The 17,261-nt window shown below is 39.4% G+C and overlaps 1 protein-coding gene across 1 annotated transcript in view; it reads right to left on the bottom strand.

Moving 5' to 3' along the window:
- Window positions 1-13,661, bottom strand: part of LOC105386068 (1-phosphatidylinositol 4,5-bisphosphate phosphodiesterase epsilon-1) — a 72,563-nt gene extending 58,902 nt beyond the window's left edge. Inside the window, exons 1-13 of the mRNA XM_048629746.1 lie at window positions 13,639-13,661; window positions 11,129-11,342; window positions 10,488-10,672; window positions 9,844-10,045; window positions 9,395-9,527; window positions 8,916-9,045; window positions 8,400-8,606; window positions 8,001-8,154; window positions 7,680-7,793; window positions 7,100-7,212; window positions 3,511-3,627; window positions 791-913; window positions 357-490 (exon numbers count right to left, since the gene is read on the bottom strand). Of these exons, the coding sequence (XP_048485703.1) occupies window positions 357-490; window positions 791-913; window positions 3,511-3,627; window positions 7,100-7,212; window positions 7,680-7,793; window positions 8,001-8,154; window positions 8,400-8,606; window positions 8,916-9,045; window positions 9,395-9,527; window positions 9,844-10,045; window positions 10,488-10,672; window positions 11,129-11,342; window positions 13,639-13,661 (1,849 nt within the window). The remainder of the gene's footprint in view (window positions 1-356; window positions 491-790; window positions 914-3,510; window positions 3,628-7,099; window positions 7,213-7,679; window positions 7,794-8,000; window positions 8,155-8,399; window positions 8,607-8,915; window positions 9,046-9,394; window positions 9,528-9,843; window positions 10,046-10,487; window positions 10,673-11,128; window positions 11,343-13,638) is intronic.
- Window positions 13,662-17,261: the final 3,600 nt, after the last annotated feature.

Genomic DNA, 17,261 nt, shown 5'->3' with positions numbered 1-17,261 from the left:
GAAGGGACGGAACACAGTCAGGGAAATGATGTGTTGCATTAAGGGGAAGGATTTCCATATTACAAGACCTAACTAATGACTTAAAAGAAGACGACCTGCTGTCATTTTTAAGGAGACATGTGTTAAAATCACCCATAACAATAACGTGATTGTAATTAGGAATGAAGTTGACAAGAAGGTTTTCAAAGGAACTAAAGAAATTCACACGTCCATATACCTCGGCATCATAATTTTATACCTACGCTGTAGCAAGATCAAAAACCCAGTACTCATTTCGCAGAATAAACTTAAACCCATTAAAATGTTTGGCAAAACCAAGATAATTTTTTGAGTAGCCAATATAAAAGAGTACAAACCTGTCCTAAACACCGCTTTACTCCTAAACAGTTCAGGAGAACTTCTGCTCTTCTCATAGCCGAGTAGAGGAGACTTGTTCCGGGGTACTGCTAATTGCTCGAAAACGTCTCGGAGCTCAGACCGCATCACTAAACTGTGGACAAACGGTTGCTAAGATGTACACCGTATTACCACAAAAACGTTTAAGCAACGGTTTGCGGGTATTTAGAGGTTATAAAGCATTTGGCAGGTGTAAATATTTGTTGAATTAGTTTTGATGGTAAGGCCCACATTGTTTTGTAAAGAACCTATCCCATGTCGGGAAATCAGACACAACTAAATTCTTTTGTACGAATGGATTGCGGGAACGTGGTTTATATTAATGTTTTTAATTATTAAGTACCTATTAATGTAAAATATAACTCAAATTAAGAAATTTCTCCAAACAACTTACCTAAAGCTTCTAAATAAGGCAACGAAGTCCATAAAATCTAATTGTGTATCGTATCCCACGGATCCCGTCCGTAGGTGCTTTAAATTCTCCCAAAACCGTTCACTTGTTTCTAATCTTCTTAAACTGTAACAAAATTATACTGCATCAAAATAAAGCATGTTATTAATAATAAGTTAGTATTTGGATGATACATTATCAGTGGGTACGTGGGTAGTACACACGGCAACGTTAAATGGTTGGCAGGGCACACTAACGTAGGTAGTGTATGTGTGTGTCGGCGACGTCGACGTAATTATTAGTTCTGGGCAACCCACACACGGATATTGTAAGCATGTAGTTGTGCCAGTGACAATGATTCATTGTTTTTATGATATGAAGCAAAATTTTGCATGGCATCGTAATAGATTGAATGGCTCAGTTGGTATGATACAAGACTTATAATAATCGGTATGGTGGTTCAAATCCCACTGAACTTACACTATTCCTTTTTTGTTTTTTTTTATAGATTTAATTTATTTTTTAAGATTGTTAGTAATAGTATTGTAGTAGGTATATACGAATAAAAGCAACACAGAAAGTAAATGAAACAAGTCATTAAGTGTTAAAAATACCAAATTTATTTTTGCCGTAACATAAACATTAAGGATGTTACGTTTTTGTTGTTTTTCGTTTTAAAACATAGTTGTAGTTTATATTGAAAAGGAAAATTTTCAATTTGCAGTTTTAATTCATAATAAACATCAGACAAGGATGGACTGGCTGTTTTACTAAAGTAAATAGGCAAGTCATTAGTTAAATGAATCAACATGTTAATTAGGCAGAAATAAGATAACTTATTCCAACCTCAGTAACAATAACATCATTAACACATTGGCTTACCCATAATTGTAAATAATAATAAGTATTTAACAAAATAACTAAAATCTTATACAAATGGAAAAATAAAAATTACTGAGCTAACCCCAATAACTATAATTTTCACCACTTTTTCGCCATAATATCTTACGTTCATCCTTGTCTGACTTAAAGGACTTTTCATCACTAAATATCACCACATTGTTGCACCAATCAAAGTTTAAAATAGTCAGTCGCAAAACGCACTCTGTTTCGACGATGCTGATCGGTTCGAGCAATTTTCTTCGTCGGCCTCCGACACCGCAACCCAGCAGCACGCAAGTGAACCCGTACGGTTGGTTTGTAGGGATAGATTATGTGTTGTGGCCGTAGAACGGGTGCTGCAGAACGGATCAGCGCTATGTGCAGCTACGATTTCTCGATGGTTTGGTGATGCATCCGTATAGACGACTACTGTCTACATGTCCCGAATCTGCGTATCGGTGAACCCATAATTGAACAGTTCTTCTCTGCAAACAAAAAAAACAAATACTTAGCTTATACAAATACAAATATTCTAACAGTCAAATAAAATATTTTGCAATTCTATGTTACTTACCGTTAAACGTCTTGCGATTTCACTAATAGTAACGTTTTGTTCATATAAATACGATTATCTCCGCCTTTTTGAACATGGTTTAGTGACTTTCCATAGTGACTGCGAATAGTAATTAATTAAATTGACAAATCACAAAGTGAATCACTTTGCAGACGCAGAGGTGAATTGTCACTAAAACTAAAAACAAATTTCGTTTATTCATATTGTATGAGGGTAGAATGGTTTTAATTCTCAAATGAAGAACGAATCATATATTTTTGGCGAAGAGAAATAGTCGACAGCTATGCAGCTTGTAGTCATTTGTCAGTTTCAAATATATTAATTTTATACTCAACAGTGTTTAAATTAACGCAAAATTTGAATTAAGTTAAATAAAAATAAACATCCGTGGACTCGAACTCACGACCTATGTTTCATTAGTCTAACATTCTACCAATGAGCTACGAAGTGTATAGACACAGGCCGTGAAATTTGGCTTCACATCAATTTTATAACTATTTCACTAACACTACCGGTTGATATGTTTATGTCACAGCTGGTATACGGGCGTTTGCCTACGCGCAAACTCGTTTGTGCTTTTGTGTGTGTGTGTGGTTTGTTACTGGTGTATTTACCGATTTCTGCTTTATTGCACACATAGACCACGTTAGTGTGCACACATACACTACGTTTGTGTGCCCTGCCAACCATTCGGAGTTGCCGTGTGTACATACAGGCGTATGCTTCAAGTACTTATTTAGTAACTATTAGTTTCACACCTGAAAACGTAAAGTTAAGTAGATCTTAAGTATGGAACGCTGTGACGCTGTGTTTGGCTATTGTCGTTGAGTAAGACTTTTAGTTCATGCTTAGGTAGATTTACTCTAGGGGCAAACTGGGCTTGAGTGCTGAAATATAAATATTGCAAAGAGTATATAATAAGCCTAAAGAGGTTACTCTGGGGGTCATTCGCAACTATAATTTTTGTTTCTTACGTGACTTGTAAATCAATAGGAACTTGTTTTTTTTTCAGGGATTTCTAAAAAGTTACACTTTCGGCTTACTATTCCTACCACTTTTGCAACATGTTGTATATTTCAGGCCTCTTATCTTTACACGATATGTGGTAAAATGTAAAGGGTGACATGCACGAAAGTGTTAAATCTAAATTTAGTCTCTAATCTCGATTTAAGAAACGTCAGTCCATATAAATTTATGGCATAAATCGAGATTTAACTCTAAATGTAGATTTAATATGTTGGTGCAAGTGGCCGTAAATGAAACTAACCTACTCCTATTAGGCGACCCCCCCATGATGCTGGTGGCGGCCGCCGTGAGGCTGCTGTGTCGCGGCGCGCACGACGCGTGCTGGTGGTGGTGGTGGCTCATCGTTGATGTGTATGAACTGTAATAAAATTTATATGTATTGCGGAACTTGCCATTTAAGATAAGCGTCCGCCTATCGGTATCGTACGTATCGGACCTAATGGATTTTCATAAATATATGGGGAGAAACGGCGTGGGCAATGCCGATAAAGTGGACTTGTATGAATTTCAACGCACGGACACTGAGAGAGGACGAGTTGATGGTAGAACTCGAGGTAGAGCTTAGCAAAATAAAATGGGACATCTTAGGGCTATCAGAAGTCCGTAGAGAGGGCGAGGACACGATGACCCTGGAGTCCGGCCATATGCTCTACCATCGCGAGGGCGACCAACTGTCCCAAGGTGGCGTAGGATTCCTTGTCAACAAGACCCTTGTCAACAACGTAGTGGAGATCAGCAGTGTGTCGAATCGGGTAGCGTACCTAGTACTAAAACTAACCGAGAGGTATTCCTTGAAGGTCGTACAGGTATATGCACCAACCTCGGCATACTCTGACACAGAAGTCGAAGCAGTATACGAAGATATCTCTAGAGCTATCAAGTGTACTGCTAAGACCCAATACACCGTTGTGATGGGGGACTTCAACGCCAAAGTGGGAGTACAAGAATGCGACGAATCGAGGGTAGGACCTCATGGCTTTGGTAGCAGAAACCAGAGAGGGCAAATGCTTGTTGACTTCCTCGAAAGGGAGGGGCTGTACTTGATGAATTCTTTCTTTGAGAAACAGCCCCAGAGGAAGTGGACATGGGCAAGCCCCGATGGTAGGACGAAAAACGAAATCGACTTCATTATGACTGACAAGCGGCACATATTCAGAGATGTCTCAGTGATCAATAGGTTTAAAACTGGGAGTGATCACCGACTTCTCCGAGGTACTCTGAATATTAACTTCAAGCTGGAGAGGAGACGTCTGGTGAAGTCGACCCTTCGTCCCACACTGCACCAAATTAGAGCTGGCAACACCAGCTTCCAGAGAGAACTACAGAGCCGATTCGAATCGCTGGAAACCACTACGGATATTGACGCGGATACAATCCAAATAGTGAAGGCTCTTCGTGAGGTGGGCCACAGACATTTTAGCATGAGAAGCAAAAGCAAGGAGTCTTAACTTTCAAGCGAGACACTCGAGCTTATGAGGCAGAGACGCGAATTTTCGTCGGCAGGTGACACTTCGTCAGAACTACGGGTACTCAACAAGCGTATAAAGAAGCTGATACGAAGAGATCTCCGTCGCTCCAACACACGCGCCATAGAAGCAGCAATTGAGCAAAATCGGGGGTCAAAAGTCTTCGTTCAGCAACTTGGGAGAAGCCACTTGACGAAGTTGAAGTCTGCAGATGGTAATATCGTTGCCTCTAAGCCGGAGGTTCTTGCCGAAATCGAAGGTTTTTACGGACAACTTTATGCTTCACACGCGCAGAAGTCTGTGGCTCAGCTCACCGATTCCAGAGCGCCACTAATACGCTGACGACATCCCTGACGTCGACATAGGCGAGATTAGGATAGCCCTTGAGCAGCTTAAAAACAACAAGGCTCCGGGTGAAGACGGAATTACTACAGAGCTTCTGAAAGCTGGAGGTATTGCAATCCTCGAACAGCTCCAGAGGCTCTTCAATTCGGTTCTTCACAATGGCATTACACCGGAGGCATGGTCTAAGAGCGTCGTGGTATTGTTCTTTAAGAAGGGTGACAACCCTTCTGAAGAACTATAGACCGATCTCGCTTTTAAGCCATGTATACAAGCTGTTCTCAAGGGTTATCACGAACCGTCTTGCCCAAAAATTAGACGAGTTCCAGCCCCCAGAGCAGGCTGGGTTTCGAAAAGGCTTTAGTACAATATACCACATCCACACAGTAAGGCAGATTATACAGAAGACCGAAGAGTATAATCAGCCTCTGTGTCTAGCCTTTGTTGACTATAAAAAAAGCCTTCGACTCCATCGAGACCTGGGCAGTTTTGGAATCCTTGCAGAGATGCCAAATCGATGGGCGCTATATCGAGGTGTTGAGATGTCTGTACAATGCCGCTACTATGACTGTCCAAGTACAGGACCACAAGACAAGACCTATCCAACTGCAACGTGGAGTGAGACAGGGGGATGTGATATCTCCGAAACTGTTCACCAATGCATTGGAAGATGTCTTTAAGACGTTGGACTGGAAAGGACATGGCATATGTATAAATGGCGAGTACATGTCACACCTCCGCTTCGCGGACGACATCGTTATTATGGCAGAATCTCTGCAGGAACTCAGCTGGACGCTAAGTGGCCTAAATGCTGCTTCCCGACGTGTTGGCCTCGGTATAAACTTCGATTGTTGCCTCACCAACGGCAACCGGCTCCGGTTTGATGTGAGCATTGTACAAGACGAAAGTCATGTACAATGCTCACATCAAACCGGAGCCGGTTGCCGTTGGTGAGGCAACAATCGAAGTTGTGCAAGAATATGTCTACCTCGGGCAGACTATTTGGCTAGGCAGAAGCAACTTCGACAAGGAGGCTGCAAGGCGCATCCAACTGGGTTGGGCTGCATTCGGGAAACTTCGTCACATATTCTCCTCGGCCATTCCTCAGAGCCTGAAGACAAAAGTCTTCAACCAGTGCGTCCTGCCAGTGATGACGTATGGTGCAGAGACGTGGACACTGACGGTAGGACTGGTCCACCGCTTTAAAGTCGCTCAGCGTGCTATGGAGAGAGCTATGCTTGGGGTTTCTCTGATGGATCGTATCAGAAATGAGGTTATCCGTCAGAGGACTAAGGTTACCGACATAGCTGTCAAAATATGCAAGCTAAAGTGGCAGTGGGCTGGTCATATCTGCCGAAGAACCGATAACCGTTGGGGTAGACGAGTTCTCGAGTGGAGACCACGAACAGGCAAACGCAGCGTGGGACGCCCTCCTGCCCGCTGGACTGACGACCTTAGGCGGGTGGCGGGTAGTGGTTGGATGAGGAAGGCCGAGGACCGAGTGTTGTGGCGCTCCTTGGGAGAGGCCTATGTCCAGCAGTGGATGATTATTGGCTGATGATGATGAATTTCTATTCAAAGAATACTGAATACGTTGTGTCCGTTGTGTTCGATGCCTAAAAGTCGGTGCTTACTTCAGTGCGCTATGCGTCTTTGTTCGCGCTTTTTTTTTTATAATCTCATTTATTTTATAAGCCATACTTTGTTCGCGCTTGTTGTAATAAATTCAATGATGTTTTAGCTATCCCGCCATTTAATTTCTATTGTATTATGTATTACGGTTGATTCAGCTTTAAAAAACTACATTATTTATCTATGTCGGAAAATTTAAGAATGTATTCATAACACCGACATTCATAATTCCGACACCCATAACACAGGTTCTACCTAGCTTGGGGTTGGATGGCCGTGTGTGAGATGTCCCCACATATTATTTATTTATTTATTTATTTATATTCGTAACGCAAACCAAAATAATAATTACTTACGAGTCTGCATTATTAAGATAACTGAAATTCGTACCTATGTCTTGGTGAGCCCTGAACCACTTCATCCTCACTCCTCGTCCCGGAAGTGTGCGATGAGCCGTAGCTCCTCGGTGAGCTGGTTTTTAGCTCTGATGTTGACTTATTCTTCTGGAACAAAGGTCGAATTGTAGTATCAATTCGTTTATAACCTTATTAGTTAGGTCATTATACAGTTGGATTAAGTTAACTTAGATTAGATGTTACCTATTTGATTTTGCCATTTTCGATCAGTGTTTCAACCATAGCATGTATTCTTTTATGTGTTTAATTTGTAACTAGTTTTAAGTCATTCGTTCACTTTTTTTAAAGAAACTTAGCATGCTGTCAACACACCATTAGGGTGCATTACTAGTTTTAAGCTTGAACTTATATATTTTTATTGCATGTTGTGTAATGTACCTGTTGTGTGATGCCAATAAATAAATAAATAAATAAGCTATAAGTAAGTAATAGAAGAATATAATGATTAAATAAATTAAGTCTGAAACTACTTATCCACCCATGATATTTTAGCCATTAGAGTGTTTCAGGCAACAAACCACTTGTCCACGAACCTAGAAAGTGGAATAAATTACCTTAAACTTAATTCCAGCATTTCTTATGGAGTCACAATGTGAGTCTCCGAAGGCACCTTTTACTGGAGTAGAATGGGATGAGCTGCCGCAAGTCGATTCTCGTCCGCCGAATACCTGATAAATATAGATTATTGTGACAATCTGATTGATGTAATATTTTATGAAACTTAAAAAAGTACCTAAATTTTGATTATTTAACCCTTGGAAAGCTGAAGCGCGATTCCACGTGGGACAAAATACTAGGTATATCAATTGTGTTTGATTTATAGGCATGCAAGAGGTTACACAGCATAAGAAAAGAGCATAGCTTTAATAGCTTACCCTTATTGCGTCAGAGACTAATGGTTCACAGCAGCACCCATCTTCGTAATACAAAGCAGTATACTTATTTTTCAGCCACGCCAAACTTCTGTCCGCTAGCTTGGATTGACTTATAAGTGATTTAATTACAGAATGTAAACCTACTGCCCATACCCTGAAATGTAAAAAAAACAGTTGAGTACATGGTTGAAAGCATTATGTCGTCAATATAAAAAAATTGCCGTCCCGGGTAGGTTTTCGTAAAACATTATTATAATTATAATTATGCAATTTATTTGCCGATATACTTTATATGAGACAATATTTTTAGTATATACTGCGAGTAGTTGATAAAATATGCTAAAGTAGGAATCATTGATATCTGAAAGTATCCCTTGACCATATCAGAATACAACTCACCTATACAAATAAGTGGGAAACATAAAATGTACAGTTCGATTATCACTCAACGTATTTCCGTATACTAAAGATATGATGTTCGCGCCATCTGGTCCCTGGGCATCCAGCCCGTGTTTCTTAGCGCAAGCTAAAAGCTCCTGAATTTCTCTGGAATCCAAGAGTTTTCCACCTAACCGCATATCTTTCACACATTGCAGATCGATGAATCTGTAAATGAAACAATTGTATTTAGTATTTTTCCTGTAGCCGTAATACAGGCAAAATTTAAGAAAACATGATCAAAATATGTCTTTGGATAGCATCTGCACAAATATTGATAATATCGATTCTGGCAGTAATTCGAATTTTAGAGATGTCAAAACCATAATTTCTTTGTTTAAAATTAGACTATGATTGTTTCCGTAAGTGTCATTTTTTGCTAGAAAAAAATATAGTTTGACAGCGTTAAAATTAATGTTTCTGCCTTCAGAATAGCTACCATTATCTTATTATTACTAATTATGATGTCTTCCTTACCCTTCTTCCCCAACAATTCCAGCTTCGTTTTCATGCGCCAGATTTGCCGTGTACTTCAAAGGTATCACCTCCTCCGGATTGTATGAAAGACTAATTTCTGGTTGCTGTATACCATCTGAAGGTGTGTCACCTGTTGTTAATTACAGAAAGTTGATAGCATCAGAAATGTAATCATCTCATATGAAATTGTAAGCATTAAGTAACTAGGTGTAATCTGCATATGATCAGCTGTAGTATGAATTGCTTCACTCAATTTCGTCGAGGGCGAGTCTAATGCTATCTTGCAGGTATGTGTGTATATTATCCTTTATTGTAACTAAGTACCTATATATTTTGTATGGAATTAGTAGTAAGTTGCCTGTCAAACATCTGTCAGATCCATACAAGTTACATCAGATTTTCAAGGCGAGTGACGCTGCTTATGGATTGTTAATTGCTAATGTGTCGTTGGTGGTAACACCACTAGAGCAGTAACATACCATGATGTGTATGATGAGGATGAGCAGGCCGACACCACGCGAGCAGGGCACATGCCCGCTCCAGCCGCAACTGCGCCGCCGCGCCGCCCCACTCGGCCTCACACACCACGCACGCGCTGCCGTGGTGGAGGATCTGGAAGACGTACAACAGGTTCTAGTATCAAATAATTTTAGAAGTTAGGAGCCAGGAATTCAAACGAAACCCACTGGCATTCACCTTGCAGGTTCTAGTTTCAAATACTGTGAGAAGTTGGGTCTTGGTTTGGTGGGTATGGTGAAAAAGTTTGAAACGAAAGAAGACCTTCAATATCTTCTATAATCCACTCAATATGCAAGGTTATCGGGATAGTTAGATACAAGAAAATCTAACAATGCCAAAAGTCCCTTAAATAATAGACCGCAAAAGTGCTGCAAAAGGAAATGGGATGTAAAAGAGCAGTAAAAATTACCTGAAGAATATGCCGGTCTATTCTATCAGACCCCTGCGCCGCCAGCGGGAACATGGTGACGCCATGGTCATGCGGCAGCGGCTGCACGGGGCAGTAGCCTCCGCCCTCCAGCTCGTATAGAGCCTCGTTCTCGAAGTCACAGCCCGTGGTCTTGGTGGAGGACTGAGCGAAGACCGGCTCGTCGCACGCTAGCAATGCTGTTCTGGAATTATGAGAGGTTGGTGAATTCCTCCTTAATTTCCCAGCCACACAAGCTAATGTCAATTATATCTAAGTATGTCTCTTGTCTCTTTCTGTCCATATACTGTCAAAACAAGGCAGCCATATATTTAGGGCTTATATCTCTGATTAGGGTCAACATTAGCTTAAAGTTTGTTTCTTCAACTCAGTGTTTATGTAGCTGATCTTGCTAGTTTATTGCTTTTAGATAAGAAAGAGAGTTTACTACTTTACTGTTTGCAAATAATCCATTATTTGAACAAACTATAAACGAACGGAACCTATAACTTGGCTATGATGATGTAAGTACTGGGAGTAGGTACATATAAGTAAAACCTTCTTATAAAACATATTAAAATTATAATCCGTTATCCACAAAGGTACCAATAAAGAATCCGGATACACCAAACAAAACCAGCGTTCACCTGAGATAGTCCCCAAACACAGGCATGTGGTTGCGTGCCAGCGCGTAGTGATGCTGATGGAAGCTGGCGATGTGGTCCATGACTGCCTGGGTCCGGTACACCTTCTCCAGGTTGATGAGACCCTCAGGCCCGACGCGCCGCCAGCCGGGGGTCTGCTCGCCTTCCTCGTCGAATGATGCTATGTACTGGCGAGAGAGACAGAGAATTTGAAAGAGTGTATCCGAAATGAGGCTAGTATACCTAATTCGTTGGGAGAGGCATATGTCCAGCAGTGGGTGATTATTGGCTGATGATGATAATGATGATACCTTATTCGTAAAACAGCAATGGTTGCTGACGTAGCTTTTACGATCTGCTAGCTAACGAGACAGTGAACCTGTCATAAATACAGAATTGTCCCGTACGAAACAATCGTATTAAGGGTAGACGAGTTCTCTAATGAAGATGGGATTTTAATGGTGTTCATGAATCACCAAAAGTCTTCCAACTTCTGCTCAACCGACGATCTTATAAGACAGGAAGGTGAAAGCAAATGAATGATAACATAGTGTTATGGCACTTATAGAGCCTAGAGGCCTTTTACCAGCAGTAGATGATTGTTTACTTCCATATAACATGCTGACACTAGTGACAAGACCTACCACTTGCCGGCTCGGCTGCTCCGCTCTGGCGTCGCGCTTGCACGAGTCCCTCAACGGACTGGTGCTCTGGTCCACCCGGTGACTGCTCTCTCGTCTCTGGTCCTTCTTGGTCGACCCTCGGTCTTCTCTCGTGGAGTCCCGCTTGAAGTCTCGTCGGGTTGGCGTGGCTGGGTGGCCAGTTGAGGTCAGCGGTGGCGTAGCAGCCAGGATTTCTCTGGAAAGAGATGATTTGGACTGTGTTTTGAGGCTGTTAAATGAACGAATGACGAAATTTTACTGTACTGGAGTGTAAAGTATGGCAAAATACGAAAGAAAGAGAGCTGAGTGCAATCCGCACGTTTAATACGAGGTAGAGTCGTGGCTCGTGGCACAGCAGCGCTCCGAAACTTAGATTTTCTTCATAAATAGAGTCAAACCCGCTGATATTTCGTTGTTGTAGTAGTATGTAAACATAAATGAAAGGGTTCTACAATCTAGCCCCCTTATTCATAAAAAAGTTACTGGACGGATTAGCTATTGAACTGTTTTGTCACTATCTGTCAAAGAACAAATTGTTCTCTGTCAGAGAGGGACAGAACAGTTCAATAGTTAATTCGTTCAGTAACTTTTTTATGAATAAGGGGGTAGGTATATAAAGATCAAAATAGGGATAGGTATAGATAGATAGAATATTCTTTATTTGTACACAAGAACAGATTTTATAAAGCTTATATACAAACACATAGGTACAAAAAAGGCGGTCTTATCACTAAAAGCGATTGTTTCAAGACAACCTATTCTATTCTATTCTCTGTGGGGGTAACAGTACCTGCAACTGGCTCTCTCGAATGGAACCTTTGTGCATATCCCCAAGGTCTAAACTGTCTTCCTAAGCTTGGACCATTTTCCCACCACGCTGGTCCACTGCGGGTCGGTGGGTTCACATATCTAGATGTGCTAAATCTACCCGACTGAGCTACCACCTCTCACGACAACCTTTGGGTGGAAGAATATTTATATTCAGATAGGGTAAAGTGTACTAAAGAATTTACGAAAAATATTATATTAGATAGATATTATAATTTTTCATTAGAATAGAACACGACCTATTCATAGTAAGGTAGGTAATAATTAGAGATCCCTCGACAAATTGTTCAATTACAACGCAGCATTTCATGGTTAATCGCCCCATAATTGGAAAATTCGAGTATCGAAACATGAGTCCTATGTGAACACTGATATTGATGGGCTCAATTAATTCACAGGCAGTTGCCGTGTGATAAATTATTAATTTATATTTTGCACTTTAAATTACACAACGGTGTATAAATTATACAAAAAAACACTCACACTTTGTACTAATGAACTCCCTTGCGGGGTAGGCAGAGGTGCATTGCTGCACCCACTTTTCGCCAGTGTTATGTTAGTCCCCATGTAATAGGGGGCTGGCCTATTGCCATTTTACGGGCACATCCAAGACCCGAGAACAAATATCTATGTTTAAACAAATATCTGCCCCAGCCGGGAATCGAACCCGGGACCTTCGGCTCAGTAGTCAGGGAGAGTCAGAGATGACTTGGTGATAATAATAATACGTGGGGACATCTCACCCACGACCCCTAACTAGGCAGAACCAGAAGTACCTATTGTACAATGTACAGCTGATATATTATTATTTACATAGATAGATACATATTATAGATGGAAATATTATTAATAATACTAACCTTTAACACCTATCTGTCTTTAAACAAATAATTGCCCCGGCTATGAATCGAACCCGGCACCTTCGGCATAGCAGTCAAGTCACTAACCACTACACCAGTCGTCAAAAACTATACTTTCACTAGATGCCTAGGTAAAGTTCCTAGGAAAGCCAATCTCATTAGAAGGTACCCATTTAATTAACTTTATGATTGCTGAACGAATGTACCGTAGCTTTCAAAATTAAATTTAGCAAAACTTTTAAGTTTGTTCACGTACTCAAATAACTGTATTACTTAATAACAAACATTGTGGACAGTTAATGATGATTGCTATGTGTAAAGAGCGATTAAATAATTAATTTCATATTTAAAAAAACCTTTAATATTTTTTTACTTCACTAACTACATACCTACCTACCAGACCCGTTTTTTGTTATCGAAAATATAAATTTTATCACTCTTCTTAATTTCTTCGCATTCTCAGTGCATAAGTTATAAAAAATACTCTGTTAAACTAATGTTTCTGAACCGTGTCTTCAGCTCCATATAAATATTTTCCAAACGAATTCATAAAAAACATGCTCAATTAGCTAAATTGCATTGTCCATACAAACTCCCTGCAGTGCCGTTACATTATAAACTAGTGATAGACTGACGGACACACCTATATTAATTGGAAACGTGGAAACGTGCCCTCATAAAAACGTAGGGTACAAAATAATAAATTTTAATGAACAATATTTAATAAACTAATTGCATGGGAATTGAACCCGCTAAATATACAAAAAAGACGTATTTTTGTCAGACAGTGCTAACTCTTCTTACGAGTACCACTCTGTCAGATCCATTCCGATTTTTTAGTTTAAAAAGTTGTCAGACTTTATGTATACAAATAAGTAACTCGCAAGGAATGAAAATGTTTCAGCACCAAATTACTTCTAAACAGAAGAGGCTAGCTTTATAACGCCGCCGTCTGAAACATTGAAGCACATTTAGCAACGTAGGTATAACTTTTTTAATTGTTAACTAAAAAGTGAATAGGTATTGTCCTCAAATTCTAATGTTTGGTGTCAAATATTTTTTGTAAATGGAACTTCTTTATGGCACGTGAGTGTATTTTAAAGTCGTAGCCTACCTACATGTCCTATTTGTAGCTCAGTCAGCCGTCTCGTGTGAACTGGAGCAGAGCCTCGGTGATCCAGCAGCTGAGATAGGCTCTCACGGAATACTAGGAATATCTAACGAGATACCAACCAGATGGTATGTCACAATGTCATATAAAACAAAGGAAAATAACTGTCCGCACGTCCGCACATTGTTTACTGTCAAATCATTTTAAGTTTAAACTAATGACAACCATTGTACCCTACCAATGAACAAAGCCACAAATCTTCTAAAAGAGCTAATTGAAAATAAAAGCTCAGTGGTAGAAGTGGGGTGTTATTTACTGTCGAGACGTTTATTTTGCACTGGCACTTCATCTAGTTCGTATATTGTAAATCTAAGAGGAACATAGAACAATCTTGTTTTCATAGTGACTGGACAAATAACAGACGTGCCTTATGCATTCCGCGTTTTGCTCTCTATTTTTAACGCCCGATAAAAAGAGAGGTGTTATGAGTTTAAAGTGTTTGTGTGTACGTATGTGTCAGTGGTAGCGTATCGTAGCTCCCAAACGACTGAACCGATTTTCTATTATTTTATTGTGGGTCTCACGTTCTGTTTTGTGTTTTACAAACAAGTCGCGTAACTTTTGAATGGCTAAGCCCATTTAGATACATATTTATGTCTAAGAACATTCGGGGTAACATTATAAATCACCAAAAATACAAAACGGAACCTGTGACCCAAAAAAAAACATTGCCACAGATAGATACACAGACATGATAAAAAGAAGCACTTATAAAATTCATCCCTGCAGACACAAACACTTAAATACCACATTCCATTAGCCGTCTCCGCGCGTCGCAACCATTCCAAGACCCATTTCACTCGACCCTAAATGGTTTCAATATTTGAGGAACCCTAAAAGTCATCCGACTGAAAGCCAACTGAAAATTCCTGAATGTGGAAGATAAATAATAATTTGAGGTGCAAATAAACGTCTTATAGGTAGACAGGTGCGTATTGCCAGTATTGGGTACAGTGCCACAAACTTATACACTGCCGGGCAATGAAAAAGTTCCACTCACAAAATACCGACAACAAACGACCCTAATTTTTTCAAAGATTCAATTTAATTTTTTAACAAAATATTACCGAATTTAGTTGGTAATATCCTGATGCTCTGTTAAATGTAGTTCAATATTACAGAAGACGACATTAAGCTAGCCTTTTCCGTTTAGAAGTAATTTGGTGATTTTCTCAGTGGAACCTTTTCATTGCCCGTGAGTGTATGTTCCGGTGAGAACTTACGTAAATGTCTAAAATTTCTTAATTCTTTAAGATGTTAAGTTTTCCCGTAATGGTAATTTACCCTTGCGGTTTTAATAAACCCATCTAATCTATATCAATCCTTACTTCCTTACTAATATTATAAATGCGAAAGTAACTGTGTCTGTCTATCTGTCTGTCTGTCTGTCTGTCTGTCTGTCTGTCTGTCTGTTACTCTTTCACGCCAAAACGACTGAACGGATTTAAATGAAATTTGGTATACATACGGTCTAGACCCTGGGAAAGAACATAGGCTACTTTTTATCCCGGAATTCCCACGGGAAAACTTTTTAAGGCGAAGCGAAGCGCGCGGGAAAAGCTAGTATACTATAATTCATTAGTTAATAATGAGATATGGACCCATTTAGTTAACTGTCACCGGAACAGATAAGTTTGTCGCACTGTACGGTGTACAGACGCAATAAACACAAAACCTACATAATTATCTTGCGAGCAATAAAAAAGATCCACTCACAAATGCGTTTTTTTTCTTAATTAACATTTAATTTTAATTTTTAACACAATATTTACCTACTTCAATATTGCAGACGGCGTCATTAAGCTAGCCTTTTCCGTTTAGGAGTAGTTTGATGCTTTTCTCGCTGGAACTTTTTCATTGCTCGTGAGTGTAGTCTTAATATCATAAATCCAGATCTGAAACCCTTCCCACTTTTCATAAAATTATTACCCGCAAATTAAATTACGATATAACTTTCTATTAAATTATGGTTCCTTCACTAAAATTAAATTAATATTAAGACAGTAACTTAAACCGGCTAATCATAAAACTTTTATAATTAGCCGTAATTAAATCACACTTTTGTCGCTTTCAGAAATTAACAGAAGTTTTTGAGAATGACGTGAGAGTCCCTAAAGCTGGGTCTACACTTGTATCCAACGATATACAGGGTGTTGCAAAAAGGGTATACTAAACCGAAACCTACATGTGCAGCATGTATTTTAATAAAAACTAGATGGAGTGTCGGTGTAAAAGAAACGTCTCGACAAATAACACCCCACTTCTACCGTTTTGAATTAGTTCGGTTAATCTTCTAATTCGTGACTTTATTCATTAGCAAAATGCGGACATTTTTTTATATGTGACACGCCATATTGTTTGTATATCGTTAGTCTAAGCTTTTATCAATTCACTGTATCAAATCTCCGTTGCGTAGAGTGTAACAACAGTAGCTTTGTAACGAGAAAAAAATACGTTTTTTTCCCTTTAATTGGGTGCTACCAATTAAAGGAAAAAAAAACGTAATCGTAAATTAATAAAGGAACCTAGGTAGGTACATTTTTTTTTTATAAATTGGTTTGTAGTTTAGTCTAGGTTTGATAGTTTGTCGTAAACTATGAAAGTTTACGTTTCATCGCATACAAATTGGTCCTGATCATGAATCTTTTGAAGCATGTATGCAGATCATAGAAGAAAACGTACTAAGGGCCACTTGCAGAAACATATTAAATCTAGATTTAGTGTCAAATCTCGATTTAAGAAACGTCAGTCCATATAAAATTTGACACAAAATCGAGATTTAACACAAAATCTAGATTTAATATGTTGGTGCAAGTGGCCCTAACTCTTTTTTGTTTCCGTAAATTGAAAAACCCGTACGTTGGCTTTATAAATGTTACAACATGTGGAGCCGGCATAAAATGAGAGTACTTTTGATCCAAAGTGCGGGAATTTGTAAACGGAGCTGTAATAATTAAACTTGTACAAAGGTTTATTCTCAAAGCCAACTAAGTTAATTGTAACATGTACCGGCAACTTTCACTGTAAGTATAGTCCGATCACTATTTGATTCACTTGGCCAAAATCTTAGTTAAACAAGATGGTGTGTCACATCCAAAAACAAAGTAAAAAACTCTCCGTATATTGTTCACTGTTGACAACCATTGTAAAAATGGATAAAGTTGAAATTTTTAGACGACCGAATGGCGTAGTGGTTAATGACCCTGACTACTGAGCCGAACGTCCCGGGTTCGATTCCCGGCTGGGGCAGATATTT

Source organism: Plutella xylostella, chromosome 24, assembly GCF_932276165.1.
Source record: "Plutella xylostella chromosome 24, ilPluXylo3.1, whole genome shotgun sequence".
Taxonomy (NCBI): Eukaryota; Metazoa; Arthropoda; class Insecta; order Lepidoptera; family Plutellidae; genus Plutella; species Plutella xylostella.
Note: the sequence above shows the minus strand (reverse complement) of the source record. Positions and strands in the feature narration are given on the sequence as shown.